General features: G+C 42.7%; 1 protein-coding gene across 1 annotated transcript in view; it reads left to right on the top strand.

The window, feature by feature from the left end:
• Positions 1-19,557, top strand: part of ush2a (Usher syndrome 2A (autosomal recessive, mild)) — a 456,140-nt gene that overhangs the window by 208,028 nt on the left and 228,555 nt on the right. The window contains exons 35-38 of the mRNA XM_042330430.1: positions 3,691-3,876; positions 5,934-6,071; positions 10,630-10,791; positions 13,299-13,458. Coding sequence (XP_042186364.1) covers positions 3,691-3,876; positions 5,934-6,071; positions 10,630-10,791; positions 13,299-13,458 — 646 coding nt within the window. The remainder of the gene's footprint in view (positions 1-3,690; positions 3,877-5,933; positions 6,072-10,629; positions 10,792-13,298; positions 13,459-19,557) is intronic.

Raw genomic sequence — 19,557 nt, 5'->3', positions numbered from 1 at the left:
CTGGTGTTGGACCTCACCAACCAAGCTGAGCCCAGAAATGAGTCCTCTCAGTCAGCTGGTGTTGGACCTCACCAACCAAGCTGAGCCCAGAAACGAGCCCTCTCAGTCAGCTGGTTTTGGACCTCATCAACCAAGCTGACACCAGCACTGCTTCAAAAAATACTCATGGGCGAAGGAGCATTGGCTCCTCTTGCAGCCAAATATGCACACTGAATAATAACATCTGTATAGTAAGCAGTAACTTACTTATTATTACTATTATTATTATTATTACTATTATTGTTATTACCATTATAATTGTTGTTTAAATAGTAGTGGTATGGGTGGTAATGAGTTTAGTGGTGGTAGTGGTAATGATGATATTAGTTGTAGTACTGATGAAATGGTGAAGATAACTGTTATTTAGTTATAAGTTAGTTCTAGTTTCATTTCTTATATTTATTACATTACATTATTCTATTGACTGTTACCATTTTATTGTTATTATTTTTGTATTTAATTTTGTATTATTATTTACTACCATTTTATATTATTATTTGTTATTGTTTATAATTTTATTACAATGTATACATTGTTGCTTTGGCAATATTGACACAATGTTTTTCATGCCAATAAAGCAGCATGAATTTGATATAACAATCCACATTATAACTACAGCCTTTACCTCCTTTTATTTAACTAGGCAATTCAGTTAAAAACTAATTTTTATTTTCAATGACGGCTTACCGGGAAACAGTGGGTTAACTGCCTTGTTCAGGGGCAGTACGACAGATTTGTACCTTGTCAGCTCGGGGATTCCATCCAGCAACCTTTCAGTTACTGGCCCAACGCTCTAACTACTAGGCTACCTGCCACTCCTTCTCTCTCTCTCTATCGCTCTCTCCGGTAGACCTTCCTGTTATTAGTTAGTGTCATACTGTAGTTTTCAGGCCCATTCTCCATCCTGCTGTTAGCAGGCCAATATGTGTTCCAGTCACCCAGATGAGATGGAGAGGCCTGATACCTTATCATATGTTCCTCTGTCACACACACTGCACTGTACAAATGGGAGCTGCTCGCTACCTCGCTCACTACAACACCCAGACAAATGAACGTGTGTGTGTGGCTGGGGGGGATTTTGTCTGTGTGTGTGTGCATTCCTCTGTGCGTGCATGCCTACATTTACATGTGTCATGTTCGTTGTAACGAGGAGGCCAAGGTGCAGCGTGATGAGAATACATTTCTCTTATTTATTTAACGAAGAACACTTAAACAAAACAACAAAACGAACGTGAAGCTATTAACAACTAGTGCTGACATGCAACTATACAGTGCCTTGCGAAAGTATTCGGCCCCCTTGAACTTTGCGACCTTTTGCCACATTTCAGGCTTCAAACATAAAGATATAAAACTGTATTTTTTTGTGAAGAATCAACAACAAGTGGGACACAATCATGAAGTGGAACGACATTTATTGGATATTTCAAACTTTTTTAACAAATCAAAAACTGAAAGATTGGGCGTGCAAAATTATTCAGCCCCCTTAAGTTAATACTTTGTAGCGCCACCTTTTGCTGCGATTACAGCTGTAAGTCGCTTGGGGTATGTCTCTATCAGTTTTGCACATTGAGAGACTGAAATTTTTTCCCATTCCTCCTTGCAAAACAGCTCGAACTCAGTGAGGTTGGATGGAGAGCATTTGTGAACAGCAGTTTTCAGTTCTTTCCACAGATTCTCGATTGGATTCAGGTCTGGACTTTGACTTGGCCATTCTAACACCTGGATATGTTTATTTTTGAACCATTCCATTGTAGATTTTGCTTTATGTTTTGGATCATTCGTCTTGTTGGAAGACAAATCTCCGTCCCAGTCTCAGGTCTTTTGCAGACTCCATCAGGTTTTCTTCCAGAATGGTCCTGTATTTGGCTCCATCCATCTTCCCATCAATTTTAACCATCTTCCCTGTCCCTGCTGAAGAAAAGCAGGCCCAAACCATGATGCTGCCACCACCATGTTTGACAGTGGGGATGGTGTGTTCAGGGTGATGCGCTGTGTTGCTGTTACGCCAAACATAACGTTTTGCATTGTTGTCAAAAAGTTCAATTTTGGTTTCATCTGACCAGAGCACCTTCTTCCACATGTTTGGTGTGTCTCCCAGGTGGCTTGTGGCAAACTTTAAACGACTTTTTATGGATATCTTTAAGAAATGGCTTTCTTCTTGCCACTCTTCCATAAAGGCCAGATTTGTGCAATATACGACTGATTGTTGTCCTATGGACAGAGTCTCCCACCTCAGCTGTAGATCTCTGCAGTTCATCCAGAGTGATCATGGGCCTCTTGGCTGCATCTCTGATCAGTCTTCTTCTTGTATGAGCTGAAAGTTTAGAGGGACGGCCAGGTCTTGGTAGATTTGCAGTGGTCTGATACTCCTTCCATTTCAATATTATTGCTTGCACAGTGCTCCTTGGGATGTTTAAAGCTTGGGAAATCTTTTTGTATCCAAATACGGCTTTAAACTTCTTCACAACAGTATCTCGGACCTGCCTGGTGTGTTCCTTGTTCTTCATGATGCTCTCTGCGCTTTTAACGGACCTCTGAGACGGAGACTTGATTACACACAGGTGGATTGTATTTATCATCATTAGTCATTTAGGTCAACATTGGATCATTCAGAGATCCTCAATGAACTTCTGGAGAGAGTTTGCTGCACTGAAAGTAAAGGGGCTGAATAATTTTGCACGCCCAATTTTTCAGTTTTTGATTTGTTAAAAAAGTTTGAAATATCCAATAAATGTCGTTCCACTTCATGATTGTGTCCCACTTGTTGTTGATTCTTCACAAAATACAGTTTTATATCTTTATGTTTGAAGCCTGAAATGTGGCAAAAGGTAGCAAAGTTCAAGGGGGCCGAATACTTTCGCAATAAATAAGAGGAATATATTCTCATCACGCTGCACCTTGGCCTCCTCGTTACAACGAACGTGACAACATGGCAGAATAGGGTGAATTCAGGTTCATACTGTATATGCAACATATACCACACATTATACAATCCTACAATTACATCATGAGAAATAATATGAGTGATATTGCCCATGTTAACTGAGATTGATAATCCTTGCATGGAGAGACACCAGAGGATTTCCCTTTTCATCTGGTATGTTAAAGACTGTTGACCTGGGATGTCCTGCCACAGTACAGTTATATCACAGAGGGCTCGTGTTGTGTCTCTCCCTGCCTTGCCAACCATCATCATTAATACTGAGGGAGGGAGGGGAGGGAGGGAGGGGAGGGGAGAGGGAGGGAGGGGGAGAGGGAAAGGGAGAGAGAGAAGCAGGGAGGAGGAGGTGAGAGGGGCAGAGAGGCTGATTGCTGTGAAATATGGTGGATGTATTAAATTATTGCTGAAAAAGTTACAACTCTAATAAATTGTATTTATGTTAATGGTTAGTTCTGATTTAATGGCTCTATTAAAGGGAAATATGTAGGCTGACACTCTCTCTCTTTCTGCCCCTCTCTCACTCTATTGCTCTAAACTTCTCTTTCTCTCCTTCTCTCCAACTCTCCTCTCTTTCCCACCCATTTTTCATTTTACCTCTCTCCCTAAATGTTCTAAATTCTAAATGTTCTCTTCTCTCTTTCCCTTTTTTATCCTCTGCCTTTCTCTACTCTACCCTTCTTTCTTGCTCTACCCCCAATTTCTCTCTCCAGTCCCCCAGAGTGTTGCCCCTCCCTCTAGTCTCCAGAGTGGGAGTGGCTTCAGTGTCCAGGTGAGCTGGGCCCCGCCCCTCCAGGCGAGAGGAGTGATTGACAGGTACGAACTGACGGCCTACAACCTGGATCAGCCTGACTCAACACCTGTTACTGCCTCCTACCTGTCCACTGGTAACCACACAAGTAAGACACACACACACTTGCATACATGCACAGAGGCACGCACACACGGATGCAAGGAGGTGCCCACACACACACACACACTCAGGGGAGGACGGGGAAAAAGGGGGACTAATGCTGGCAACCACATGAGCTGGTCTAGCCCAGATACCAGTGATGTCATATTAGAGAACTCTCCATCTCCACCTCTCTCCTCCCCTCTCACTTTATCTCTTTTACGATGATGATGGCGTCTCTATGATTCGTCACTTCTCCCATCCTCTCTGCCATGTCTCCGGGCAAATAGGAAGATTGGCCCTCCTCCTCCTCCCCCCTCTGTTTCCCTGGCACACGCTGAGCTGAGCGGCGATACGGCCGTGTTAATTTATGATGGCCCTGACACCCAACGTAGAATTACTTCGACAGATAAAAACACAGGAAGCAAATGAGTGTGTAATGGGAGTAGAGTGGGGCCTAATTGAATTAAAATATGGGTGAGTGAGAAGAGAGGAACAGAGAGAGACACCTAGCCAATTACAGCGCGACAGAATGGCAGTTTAGCGCAGGTTGTCCCACGGCCCAGTCAACACGACAGCCATCGCGCCAGATAGCCACTCAAAGATCTCTCTGAGATCTCCCTCTCACCACCTCTTCCCTCTCTTCCTCCCCTCGGTCGACCTCTTCCAACAGGAGCCTCTATGTTTCAGATGATGATGAATTTAATAAATAAATCCTGGTGATTTTTAACTGTAAAAATTAATTAAACGCGAGCGGTTTCTCTGGTCTTACTGTGTGTAATTTACAGCCTGCGGGGTCCTGGAGAAAGTAGCCTATTTATACAGGGGAGAGAGGGGTGAAACTGAAACTCTAGGAGAGAGAGAGGAGGACCACTAATGACCCTACATATTGAATGCACCGGTATTATATTTATATAGCAGGAATTTCACACAGACCTGAGAGAGAGCGAGGAAACATGTCAGGGAAACAGAAAAAGAAAGAGAAGAAACACATGAGAGAAAAAGAAAGGGGGGATTTTATATTTATTTTGCTTCAAAGGAAGCCGGCAGTGTTTATCTGTCTGAGGCCTCTCAGGTTGCAGATAGAGGATCGGCCCCTGTGTGTCTGCCTGCTCCTATTTATACCTGGACAACACTGACACTCTGGGCCCACACAGCCTGCCTGCCTGGGTCTCCTCTCCTCTGGTATCTACACATCTAGAGAGAGGAGAGGGCACTCCCCTGGGGGAATACCCTTGAAAACCAGAGGAAGAGAAAGAGGGGGATCGGAGGACAGGATAAAGGGAGTAAGGGTGTAGCAGGAGTCACTCTGGCTATTAGCTGATCCCCCTCACTCTCTACTGCTCTCTTTCTGCTATATATCTCTACCTTCTTCTTTCATCTCTTTCCCCCTCCCCTTTCCCTGTTCCCCCTCCTCTCTCTCTCTCTCTCTCTCTCTGTCTCTCTCTTCGCTGTGTGATTTATGTGCTAGATATCAGTATTTGATAATAAAGCTGGTGCCTATTAAGAGTGATGGTTATATTATGCTGCTATATTAAAGCCTACACATTGGGCCTACAGAACACCACTCTAGTCTGCACAGAAGAGGAGGAAGGCTTGAAATTTGGAAAAGAAAAGGGTGACAATTGCCTCCCTGCCCGCTTGTCCCCATTCTCTCACACTCTCTCACACTCTCTCTCGCTCTCTCTCTCCCCCTCTCCCTCTCTCTCTCTCTCTCTCTCTCCCCCTCTCCCTCTCTCTCTCCCTGTCGCTCTCTCTCTTCCCCTCTCCCTCTCCCTGTCTCTCTCTCTCTCCCCTTCTCCATCTCTCTCTCCCTGTCTCTCTCTCTCCCCCTCTCCCTCTCTCTCTCTCTCTCCCTCTCTCTACCTCTCTCTCTCTCCTCCTCTCCCTGTCTCTCTCTCTCCCACTCTCCCTCTCTCACTCCCTGTCCCTCTCTCTCTTCCCCCTCTCTCTCTCTCCCTGTCTCTCTCTCTCTCTCCCTCTCTCTCTCTCCCTCTCTTTGTTTTGGCTGGGCCTATTTCCCTCTTTCTTTCTTTCTCTCTCCTTCGCTGTCTCTCTGTTTAGGCCTGTTGGAGGGTCTGACTCCGTTTACACGCTACGTTGTCACGGTTACAGCATGCACCTGGGCTGGCTGTACTGAGAGTCCCCGTGACGACAGTAGAGATGGAGACGTGAGTTGGAGCATCACCACTCCAGAAGAGGGTACAATCACACACACACACACACACTCTCTCTCTCTTCTGATTTATGTTAAAACCAGGATGAAGCGTGTTCAGCGAGCGTCATTTAACTAGAACCACTAGACTCTTTCTTAATGATACATTGACACTAAGACTGTAATCACTCCATCGCTTAGGAGGAGGCTGTTTGAATGGATGTGTGTGTTTGTGTGGAAGGAGGGGTGTGTATAAGAATTTAGCGGTGAGGTGTGTATAGAGTGTATAAGAGTTTGAGTTGTGGATGGTTAGATTAGCCTCCAGGGGTCAGTTCGAGTTAAGGAGTGAGTGTGTTCTTGTTAATGTACTGGTCGGTATGTGGGTGTGGTTTTTCAGTGTAAAGGACTAGTAACATCTAAGTAGTACTGTCCAAAGAAGGTGATTTGGTAGGAGTTTGTATTATTCAGGTTAAGTGAATGTGGGTCTGTGAAGGTGGTTGAATTGGAGTATGAGCTACTTAGTGAATAAGTGTGTTATAGTTAAGGAGTGAGTGTCAGTTAATGAATAAGTGTGTATATGTTGAATAGAGGTGTTCAATAATAACTGCATACATGTATATAAGGTTTCTAAGCATTATGGAATGGCAGAGGTATATAGAGGTATATAGAGGTATATAGAGGTATATAGAGGTATATAGAGGTTTATAGAGGTTTATAGAGGTTTATAGAGGTTTATAGAGGTATATAGAGGTATATAGAGGTATATAGAGGTATATAGAGGTATATAGAGGTATATAGAGGTTTATAGAGGTTTATAGAGGTATATAGAGGTTTATAGAGGTATATAGAGGTATATAGAGGTTTATAGAGGTTTATAGAGGTATATAGAGGTTTATAGAGGTATATAGAGGTATATAGAGGTATAAAGAGGTATATAGAGGTATATAGAGGTATAAAGAGGTATATAGAGGTATATAGAGGTATATAGAGGTTTATAGAGGTATATAGAGGTATATAGGTTTATAGAGGTATATAGAGGTATATAGAGGTATATAGAGGTATATAGAGGTATAAAGAGGTATATAGAGGTATATAGAGGTATATAGAGGTATAAAGAGGTATATAGAGGTATATAGAGGTTTATAGAGGTTTATAGAGGTTTATAGAGGTATATAGAGGTTTATAGAGGTATATAGAGGTTTATAGAGGTATATAGAGGTATATAGAGGTTTATAGAGGTATATAGAGGTATATAGAGGTATATAGAGGTTTATAGAGGTATATAGAGGTATATAGAGGTTTATAGAGGTTTATAGAGGTTTATAGAGAGATGAATCCAGCTCTATCTTTAATGTGCTGCATCCCTAACTCCTCTAATACTGCTCAATGTCCTCTTTAATTCCTCGGCCATTGTTCCGGCAGCAGGCCTGTCATTACAGCAGGCAGCTAGAGAAGATTAATGGAACACACAAGCACGCACGCACGCACACACACACACACGCACGCACGCACGCACGCACGCACGCACGCACGCACACACTGGAATCCTGCCTTCTATTATCCAGGGATCTAGTCTCGTGCAGCTCAGTTCGTAGAGCCAGGGTTGAAGGTTTGAAAATGTATGTTCTCACAAACTGTTGCTCTGTATAAGTTGCTCTGTATAAGAGTGTCTGCTAGATGACTAAAATATAAATGGTTCACTACTCTGGTGGTGGGGGGAGGAGACTAGTTGATTGAACAGTGGAGAAGACATTAAGAAATACAAAACACTTTTCTTTTCAGGGGGGAGAGCTGACACCAGCACAGCGTCACGCGGCTGAGTAGCCCTCTAGTCTAGCTAACTACCGGCACAGCGTCACGCGGCTGAGTAGCCCTCTAGTCTAGCTAACACCAGCACAGCGTCACATGGCTGAGTAGCCCTCTAGTCTAGCTAACACCAGCACAGCGTCACATGGCTGAGTAGCCCTCTAGTCTAGCTAACACCAGCACAGCGTCACGCGGCTGAGTAGCCCTCTAGTCTAGCTAACACCAGCACAGCGTCACATGGCTGAGTAGCCCTCTAGTCTAGCTAACACCAGCACAGCGTCACGTGGCTGAGTAGCCCTCTAGTCTAGCTAACACTGAGTTTGGAGCAGGCAGGTAGAGGCGCAGCCTTGGTGGGGGGTCCTGAGCCCTCCACGGCTGTACAGTGAGCTATGCAGGCAGTTTTTCAGGCCGTCGTCCATTAATCTAGGTTGAGCTATATAGCCTTGTTTAAGAGCTAATATGACGGTAGGGGTCAGTGTGCAGTAGGAAAATCAATTTGATGTGGACGTGATTACAAAAAGAGAGATTATAGTATCGATTCTCGCCGAGTGAAATTTAAACATTGTTCTCTGTCAGGAGAGAGCGGAGTAACAGCTAGACTCTGTTTCTGTCTCTCAGCTAACACCAGCACACACACACACATGGCACACACACACACACACATTCAGCTAACACCAGCACAGCACACACACACACACACATTTACACACACATTCACACACACATTTACACACCAGACAAAAACACACACACACATCTACACACACATTCACACACACATTCACACACACATTTACACAACATTAGCTAACACCAGCACACACGAACACACACAGACGAAAACACACACACACACACACACACATTTACACCACATTCACAGACACACACACAGACAGACAAAAACACACACACACACACAAACACACAGACAAGAACACACACACATACACAGACACCCACACATACAGACACACACACAACCCTGACATGGTATTTGGGATCAAACACCCTGGATCATATAGGGAAAATAACAGTGTTGTGGGCCGTTACTCCAAAATGTTTTATATATCACTTAGCTATTACTCGTTATTTATTTTATCAGTAATTAATTACTTTCCATATTACTCCCTGGGTAACGTAATTCATTAGGCTACTCGTTATATAACTTTTTCATTACACCCAAAACAGTGCACGTCCTCACTCAATGTAAACAATGTCAACATTACATTACGTAGGCCTGTACACCAACACAATTAGGCTGATAGTGACATATTCTACTGTGGATAAGGGCAACATTTCCTCTGCTATATACCCAGCTCCAAGCTGGTTCAGCTCTCCCTGGGTTACAGGCTGTCCTCCTGAACCATTAGAATCAAACTTTGGATGTTTGGATGAGATAGGTCTACAGTCATCCTCAGCAGCAGTGGTCAAGTTTCGGGGATGTTGGACGATTGGACATCGAGGCCTTCACGGGTCCAAAACATTAGACCTGTTTCGAAATTAATGGGCCTGGGGCTTTCCCATCCGGACCAAATATGCATAAATACATTTTTTTTTTAAATATAGAAAACTAGACCTGTTCCGTATGAACCTAGTCGGATCCATTCCGAGTGAGGGAAGCAGCAGAAACGTTGGTTTTAAACTACTGTATTAACCGTAGCTGATAAAGCACGTTGGAGAGGATGTAGAGACAGGTGAGGCTCTAGCAGGTGCCATGCTTGTGTGTAGGCTACTGTGAGTGTGAGCAAGTGACATGGGGAACAGAGATGAGGCAGAGACGAGAGACAGCAACCAAACAAGCTGACTCGCGCTATAGTTGACTAGCTGTCATAGCCAGGTTATTTATCATCCCCTATGATGACGTAGTAACTGTCTTGACTGCATCAAACTGGGAGAAGCTAGTTAAGCTAGCTAGCTAGGCTAATTTAGGCTGCATGCGGTTTCTTGTCCTACACAGTTACAAACAACAACAACTCAAAATATAAAGTAGCAGCCTATCTGTTCTTAGTGGTTTTAGCCTGTCCTTCGCCTTGAACTTTTAATTCCATCCTACATTGATTAGATATCGCCTCACTTTTGTAGCCTATTGCCTCTTTGATGATTTATGATTGGCCAACAACAACAATCTACATGCTCCACTCTCGTGAAAGCAACGAGCAGCAGCAAAAATGATCCAAATTCTCTCTCTCTCAACTGCAACAGTCGCGTTCGGATCTGTATGGGTCCTTCCGGACAAGTTAGTTAAAATTACACATACCCGAGACAAGTGACAATCAGATCTGACCCAGACCCGTGACATCTGGATTGGGTCTGGGGTATTCGGGTATAGGTGGATCCGTGAAGACCTCTTGTTTCTAGCAGTGGAAAGGTTTAATATTACTTGTTACCACAAAATGTAATATTATTACTGTAGCGTGTTACCTCCAACACTGAAGATAAAACATTCCATTCTGTTACATCTATTTCATTCTGTTCCATTCTATTCTGTTCCATTCTATTATATTCTGTTCAATTCTATTCTGTTCCATTCTACTATATTCTGTTCTATTCTGTTCCATTCTATTATATTATGTTCTATTCTGTTCCATTCTGTTCCATTCTATTATATTCTGTTCCATTCTATTCTGTTACATTCTATTATATTCTGTTCCATTCTATTCTGTTCCATTCTATTATATTCTGTTCTATTCTGTTCCATTCTATTATATTCTGTTCTATTCTGTTCCATTCTATTATATTCTGTTTTATTCTGTCCTATTCAATTATAAAATGTAACGTCCTCGTCTGTCCCTGCAGTTCCAGAGGATGTGTCCCCTCCCAGTGCTGTGTCGACCCCCTCCTCTCTGGCTGTGTTCTGGGGTCCCCCTGCCAGACCCAATGGCCTCATCACTGACTACTTGTTATACCACAATGGACAACTACTCTACCAAGGGAACAATACACACCTCAATATCACTGGTGAGAGGAGAGAAAGACCGGGTGAGAGGAGAGAAAGACTGCGAGAGAGGCAAGAGAGTGAGGGAGAGAGTGAGAGAGAGAAGAGACGAAGAGAGAGAGAGAGTGTGCGTGTGTGGATAGTCCTGCCACTGCTTCCCTGTCAGTGCAGAGGGATGAGTGCTACATGAAAGAGGGAAGAGTGAAGAGAAACAAAATGAAAAGGGGGATTAGCATTTGAAAGAGACAGAGCATCTCTAACTTGCCAGGGGAATAACACACACACATACACATACACACACATAGACACTCACTCACACTCTCTCTCTCACACATACACACACATGCAGAGACACTCACTCACACATAGACACTCACACACACTCTCTCACACAAACACTCTCACTCACTCACTCACTCACTCACTCACTCACTCACTCACTCACTCACTCACTCACTCACTCACTCACTCACACACACACACACACACACACACACACACACACACACACACACACACACACACACACACACACACACACACACACACACAGTAGGATGTGCTGTTAATAGTGAGTGGTAATAGCGGAGACTGGTATTATCAGTAATGTGGTAATACATTGTGTCTGATGTTCATAGTGATTATGAGGATTATGAGTGTGGTAATTATATGGGATTAATGCCATTACAGACACAGAGCTGTATTACAGTCATCTCTGACACAGTATCTCTACTCTGGAGAAGTAGCATCATGTTTAACTGTATAGACAATACAGATGTATGCACTAAAATAAAATAAAAACACTTCACCTATACATCATGTAGGGATAATAAATTAACAAATTGTAGCTACAATTCACTGTATGTCAGTAGTCCGTCCAGAGTTTAGGAGGGAAGGAGAGATGTAAGCGTGTTTCCCACCAGATTTAGGATCTGTTTTAAGGTAGATTTCTCTATGCGGTAAGTATATTCCAGCCCCAATCTCTATAGTTATCTTCCTCTCATTCCTTCCATCTCTTATCCACCCTCAATCTCTATAGTTATCTTCCTCTCATTCCTTCCATCTCTTATCCACCCTCAATCTCTATAGTTATCTTTCTCTCATTCCTTCCATCTCTTATCCACCCTCAATCTCTATAGTTATCTTCCTCTCATTCCTTCCATCTCTTATCCACCCTCAATCTCTATAGTTATCTTCCTCTCATTCCTTCCATCTCTTATCCACCCTCAATCTCTATAGTTATCTTTCTCTCATTCCTTCCATCTCTTATCCACCCTCAATCTCTATAGTTATCTTCCTCTCATTCCTTCCATCTCTTATCCACCCTCAATCTCTATAGTTATCTTCCTCTCATTCCTTCCATCTCTTATCCACCCTCAATCTCTATAGTTATCTTTCTCTCATTCCTTCCATCTCTTATCCACCCTCAATCTCTATAGTTATCTTCCTCTCATTCCTTCCATCTCTTATCCACCCTCAATCTCTATAGTTATCTTCCTCTCATTCCTTCCATCTCTTATCCACCCTCAATCTCTATAGTTATCTTTCTCTCATTCCTTCCATCTCTTATCCACCCTCAATCTCTATAGTTATCTTCCTCTCATTCCTTCCATCCCTTATCCACCCTATCTTCTCTCCTCTGTCTGATTGTGTGTGTGTGTGTGTGTGTGTGTGTATGTGTGTGTGTGTGTGTGTGTGTGTGTGTGTGTGTGTGTGTGTGTGTGTGTGTGTGTGTGTGTGTGTGTGTGTGTGTGTGTGTGTTGTCAGAGCATTGTAGTGGACCCCCTGCTGAGAGTTTGGATTCCCTGCCATTCTTTTCTCCTTTCTCTCTCTCGTTCTAATGTGTTTCTGCTCTCTCCCCTTCCTCCTCTCGCTCTCCACCTCTCTTCCTTCTTTGTTCTCCTCTTTCCCTCCTGTGACCAATTCTCTACCCTTTCTTTCTCCCCCTTCCTCCTTTCTCTCATCTCCTCTCACCCTCCTTCCTCTCTGACTGTAGAGTATTTCCTCATCGTCTCTTTGAAACACAAAGCTCTCAGTCAGGTGCCCTGCTTCCTGCCTAACACTACAAATAACCAACAAATCCACCCACTGTGGGCTCGCTGTGTGTGTGTGCGCGTGTGTGCGTGTGTGTGTGTGTGTGTGTGCTCATGTGTGTATTCTATACAACCCCTTGTCCTATTGTGATTGATTGATTTCCCTATTGTGGAAATCATGATGGGTGGTATAGTGTCTGCAGACTGAAAACATGTATGTCTCTGCTGTTTCTGTCAGCCTGATCACTACAAATGCAGTTTGGTTTCAGACGTTTAAAAAGGTATTGAAAAAGCAGTGATAATAGTTGATGATACTTGATGGTATGAGGTCGATTGATTTGCAGAGCCTTCCTCAAACTACGTTTAGTTTTTTTGCCCTAACACTACACAATAAACGGTCATCCATAATTTGTTGAATTTCAAAGGGAAGCTATGAGATCTTGTTGCTTTCTGTGTGAACCATTTTGAAGCGTCTGTTAAAAATTTGTGTGTTGCAGGTTTAGGTGTGTTTTCTCCCCATATGTTTGTGCTAAGTGTGTGTACGGCGGCGGGCTGCTCTAACAGCTCCCAGGTCACCCTGCTCACCTCCCAGCAGCCACCGGGAGGCATGGAGCCTCCCAGCCTCACCGTGCTAGACTCCCGCACCGTCTACATACAGTAAGTACACACCCAGTACCACCCTGCATACCACTGCTGGCTTGCTTCTGAAGCTAAGTAGGGTTGGTCCTGGTCAGTCCCTGGATGGGAGACCAGATGCTTCTGGAAGTGGTGTTGGAGGGCCAGTAGGAGGCACTCTTTCCTCTGGTCTAAAAAAAATATCCCAATGCCCCAGGGCAGTGATTGGGGACATTGCCCTGTGTAGGACCGTCTTTCGGAAGGGACGTTAAACGGGTGTCCTGACTCTCTGAGGTCATTAAAGATCCCATGTCACTTATCGTAAGAGTAGGGGTGTTAACCCCGGTGTACTGGCTAAATTCCCAATCTGACGCTCAAACCATCACTGTCACCTAATAATCCCCAGTTTACAATTTGCTCATTCATCCCCCTCCTCTCCCCTGTAACTATTCCCCAGGTTGTTGCTGCAAATGAGAACATGTTCTCAGTCAACTTAACCGGGAAAATAACTGATAAATAAATAAATTAACATCTCTACTGAGTAGTACACACACATCTCTACTGAGTTGTACACACACACATCTCTACTGAGTAGTACACACACACATCTCTACTGAGTAGTACACACACACATCTCTACTGAGTAGTACACACACACATCTCTACTGAGTAGTACACACACACATCTCTACTGGGTAGTACACACACACACATCTCTACTGAGTAATACACACACACACATCTCTACTGAGTAATACACACACACATCTCTACTGAGTAGTACACACACACATCTCTACTAGCACTGCACAAATCAAAGTTTATTTTTTGCATACACAGATGATTTCGCAGGTGCAGCAAAATGCTTGTGTTTCTAGCTCCAACAGTGCAGTAATACCTAGCAATACAAACAATACAATACACACATAATCCAGAAAAATAAACACATCTAGAAATTAAGAAATATCAGAACGAGCAATATCCGGAATAAATATATATACAGTGCCTATGGAAAGTATTCAGACCCCTTGACTTTTTCCACATTTTGTTACATTACAACCTTATTCTAAAATGGATTAAATTGTTTTTCCCTCAGCGATCTACACACAATACCCCATAATGACAAAGCGAAAACAGATTTTTAGAAATGTTTGCAAATGTATAAAAAAATCAAAAATAATAATAACTTGTTTACATAAGTATTAAGACCATTTACTATGAGACACAATTGAGCTCAGGTGCATTGTGTTTCCATTGATCATCCTTGAGATGTTTCTCCAACCTGTGGTAAATTCAATTGATTTGACATGATTTGGAAAGGCACACACCTGTCTATATAAGGTTCCACAGTTGACCGTGCATGTCAGAGCAAAAACCAAGCCATGAGATTGAAGGAATGGTCCGTAGAGCTTCGAGAGTATTATGCAGGATTGAAGTGGCCTCCATCATTCTTAAATGGAAGACGTTTGGAACCACAAAGACTCTTCCTAGAGCTGACCAAACTGAGCAATCGGGGGATAAGGGCCTTAGTCATGGAGGAGACCAAGAACCCGATGGTCACTCTGACAGAGCTCTAAAGAACCTTCCAGAAGGATAACCATCAGCACTCCACCAATCAGGCATTTATGTTAGAGTGACCAGACAAAAGCCACTCTTCAGTAAAAGAGTGACAGCCGGCTTGGAGATTGCCAAAGGCACCTAAAGACTCTCAGACCATGAGAAACAAGATTCTCTAGTCTGATGAAAGCAAGATTGAACTCTTTGGCCTGAATGCCAAGTGTTACATCTGGAGGAAACCTGGCACCATCCCAATGGTGAAGCATGGTGGTGGCAGCATAATGCTGTTGGGATGTTTTTCAGCGGCAGAGACTGGGAGACTAGTCAGGATCGAGGCAAAAGTGAATGGAGCAAAGTACAGAGAGATCCTTGATGAAAACCTGCTTCAGAGCGCTCAGGACCTCAGACTGGGGTGGAGGTTCACCTTCCAACAGGACAACAACCCTAAGCACACAGCCAAGACAACGTCGGAGTGACTTCGGGACAAGTCTCTGAATGTCCTTGAGTGGCCCAGCCAGAGCCTGGACTTGAACCCGATTGAACATCTCTGGAGAGACTTGAAAATAGTTGTGCAGCAACACTCCCAATCCAACCTGACAGAGCTTGAGAAGATCTGCAGAGAAGAATGGGAGAAACTCCCCAAATACAGGTGTGCCAAGTGTGTAGCGTCATACCCAACAAGACTCAAGGCTGTAATTGCTGCCAAAAGTGCTTCATCAAAGTACTGAGTAAAGGGTCTGAATACTTATGTAAATATGATATCTCCATTTAATTTATATAAATTAGCAAACATTTCTAAAAACCTGATCAGATATTGTGTGTAGATTGATGAGGAAAAAAAATATTTAAACAAATATTTAATCCATTTTTAATCCATTTTAGAATAAGGCTGTAACCTAACAAAGTGTGGAAAAAGTCAAGAGGTCTGAATACTTTCCAAAAGGCAAAGTATATTAATAGAAAAGGTGTGTACAGCAGTAGTTACAGTATATATTACACACATACACACACATATATATAACTGCACCACCTATCTTACTACATAATAATAAAATACAACTTGGATACATTCAGGAAGTATCTTGATTGTCTATGATCCTCAAAGTGGAGATGTTGTTTATAGATTCTGTATAGGATGCTTATATTATAGCCATAAACAACTCTCCAAGTCATTGAATATGACACCTTTAGAAAGACTGTGGGCTTATAGGTAGATAGATGGCTTCACACTACATGGCATTGACTGTCCTCCAACGAGAGAGGGAGTGAGAGAGAGAGAGAGAGAGAGAGAGAGAGACCGTATGAGTCTCTCTATTATAGAGTGTGTGTGCCATTAGAGCCCCTGACCACCATCACTTAAGACCCACAGCAGGAGGGCAGCGCGCCACACACCGGAGAGAGGGTGGAGAAGAGAACAGCAGAGGGTGAATGAATAAATCAGAGTACAGAAAAGTGTATGCAGACAGTGTGTCAGAGGGAGAGGCCGGCAGGTTAAGGTGAGAAACACTGATCTCTCTCTCAGGGAAATGTCAGCACTTTACTGATGACCACACAAGGTAAAAGGTTGGGGTGTGAACATTAAAACCGTTACACGAAATTGGGATCCTTAACATTAAGAAAAATGAATAACCAAAAAACAACATTACTATCAAAGTGCAGTTATCACAAAACAGTATTTTCTGAGAGGAAGAGGCAAGAGGCAAACTTTAAGCTACTGTGGTGAATTTGCGAGGCATAGAAGACAAGATACACAGTTTACCAAGATATACATTGCCTTCAAAAAGTATTCACACCTCTTGACTTCTGTTGTTACAGCCTGAATTTAAAATGGATACAATTTGGAGTTTGTGTCACTGACCTACACACCTACACACAATACCCCATAATGTCAAAGTGGAATAATGTTTTTCAAAAGTTGTACAAATTAATCAAAAATGAAAAGCTGAAATGTCTTGAGTCAATCAGTATTCAACCCCTTTGTTATGGGAAGATTCCATAAGTTTAGGAGGAAAAAGTTGCTTAACAAGTCACATAATAAGTTGCATGGACACACTCTGTGTGCAATAATAGTGTTTAACATGATTTTTGAATGACTACCTCATCTCTGTACCCCGCACATACAAGTATCTGTATGGTCCCTCAGTCGAGCAGTGAATTACAACCACGGGTTCAACCACAAAGACCAGGGAGGTTTTCCAGTGCCTCGCAAATAATGGAACCTATTGGTAGATGGGTAAAAAAAAAAAAGCAGACATTAAATATCCCTTTGAGCATGGTGAAGTTATTAATTACACTTTGGATGGTCTATCAATACACTCAGTCACTACAAAGATACAGGTGTCCTTCCTAACTCACTCGCCTGGAGAGGAAGGAAACCGCTGGTGACTGTAAAACTATTACAGAGTTTAATGGCTGTGATAAGAGGAAACTAAGAATGGATCAACAACATTGTAGTTACTCCACAATACTAACCTAATTGACAGAGTGATAAGATGGAAGCCTGTACAAAATATAAATATTCCAAAACATACATCCTGTTTGCAACAAGGCACTAAAGTAATATTGCAAAACATGGGGCAAAGCAATTAACTTTTTTCTCCCGAATACAAAGTGTTATGTTTGTGGCAAATCCAATACAACACATTACTGAGTACCACTCTCCATATTTTTAAGCATAGTGGTGGCTGCATCATGTTATGGGTATGCTTGTAATTGTTAAGGACTGGGGGGTTTTAATTACAAAAATAAACAGAATGGAGCCAAGCACAGGCAACATCCTAGAGAAAAACCTGGTTCAGTCTGCTTTCCAGCAGACACTGGAAGATTAATGAATCTTTCAGCACGACAATAACCTAAAATACCAAGAAGTTTCCGAGTGGCCGTGTTACAGTTTTGACTTAAATCTCTATGGCAAGACTTGAAAATGCTTGTCTAGCAATGGTCAACAGCCAATTTGACAGAGCTTGAAGTATTTTCAAAAGAATAATGGGCAAAGGTCTTAGAGGCGACAGGTACCCTAGTGGTTAGAGCGTTGGGCCAGTAACCAGCAGGTAGCCTAGTGGTTAGAGCGTTGGGCCAGTAACTGAAAGGTTGCTAGATCGAATCCCTGAGCTGACAAGGCAGTTAACCTGCTGTTCCTAGGCTGTCATTGTAAATAAGAATTTGTTCTTAACTGACTTGCCTAGTTAAACAAAGGTGAAATAAAGACTCACAACTGTAATTGCTGCTGAAGGTGATTCTAACATGTATTGACTCATGGTTGTGAATACCTATGTAAAATAGATATTTCTGGGTTTTATTTTCAATTAATTTGCAGAAATGTCTAAATACATGTTTTCACTTTGTAATTTTCAGTTATTGCGTGTAAATAGAAAAAACAAACATATTTAATCAATTTTGAGTTCATGCAAAACAACAAAATGTGGAATAGGTCAAGGGGTGTGAATACTTTCTGAAGGCCCTGTATGTGCACCACGGTTCTTTCTGCCTGCCCCTTCCTCTCTCTCCCTGGCACTGGCAGCATCGCTTTAGTGGAAACCAAGACAGTTCTCAGGGCAGGCCTGGTTGTCTCGTCGTCTGGGACAATTTTAGCTAACCACAACCCTTTCCTAACCTTAACCGAATTCTCTTAAACCTGCCTCGTTAATTCTCCTAACCTGCTGCGTAAGTTCTCCTACCTGCTACGAAAAGTCACTTCTGCTCGTCAAAACCGGCAGACCTACCCTGAGAATAGTCTTGGTTTCCATTAATGTGATACAGCCTCGTGCTAGCTCACCTGCTCTTTCTCTTCGCTAATGATGTGAGTGTGTGTTCAGTCTTCAGTCTGTTGAGTGTAGAATACCCTAACCTACTCATTGATGATAGGCAATGTTTTATTGAAGTTGTACAGTAATGGTAGTACATCTGAAAGAGACATACCGAGAGACCCACACCATTGCTAGCAGTAGCAGCAGAGCTGCATTGTGAATTAACATGCTATTTTGTTCATTCTTATTCTTGTTTTAATGGAAAACAAATTTCAAAAAATTGCTGTTTTAACTTTAAGACATTTTTGTATTTGTCACATCCCTAGTAAAAGGACAAGTAGAATACATAGAGGACATAGGAGTACACACCCATGCATACACACACAAAGCGAGAGAGACATTTTTTTTTTCAAGGGAGACTGGTGAGAGAAAGAAGTGGTGAGAGAAAGAAGTTGAGAGGGATTAGAGATTAGAGAGAGAAAAAAGAGTAGTTTTGCTGTAATTTGACATTAAAGATTCTATATCTCTCTCGCTCTGTTTCTCTCCTTTGATGCTGTAGCTGTGGCCTGTGAGCTGAGAGGTACTGCCTTGTTAGCAGAATCCTAATAGGCAAGGTAGAGGGATCATACGTGTTCAATATTCTTTTGTTGTGTTGCAATCTGCCTGTGAGAAAGGTTGAGAGGCCTGCCTGCTGGATATGCACAACACAATATCAGCAGAAACACATTCTCCTCTCCCCCCCTGCCCTCGCTTGGCCAGCACACGCGTACCTACACAGGCGAGCACGCACACTTTTCTGTCCAATGCACACTTACAGTACACACTACACACATCAGAT

Source organism: Oncorhynchus tshawytscha, linkage group LG11, assembly GCF_018296145.1.
Source record: "Oncorhynchus tshawytscha isolate Ot180627B linkage group LG11, Otsh_v2.0, whole genome shotgun sequence".
Lineage (NCBI taxonomy): Eukaryota > Metazoa > Chordata > Actinopteri > Salmoniformes > Salmonidae > Oncorhynchus > Oncorhynchus tshawytscha.
The sequence above is the reverse complement of the archived record's forward strand: the minus strand, read 5'-3'. Positions and strand labels throughout refer to the sequence as shown.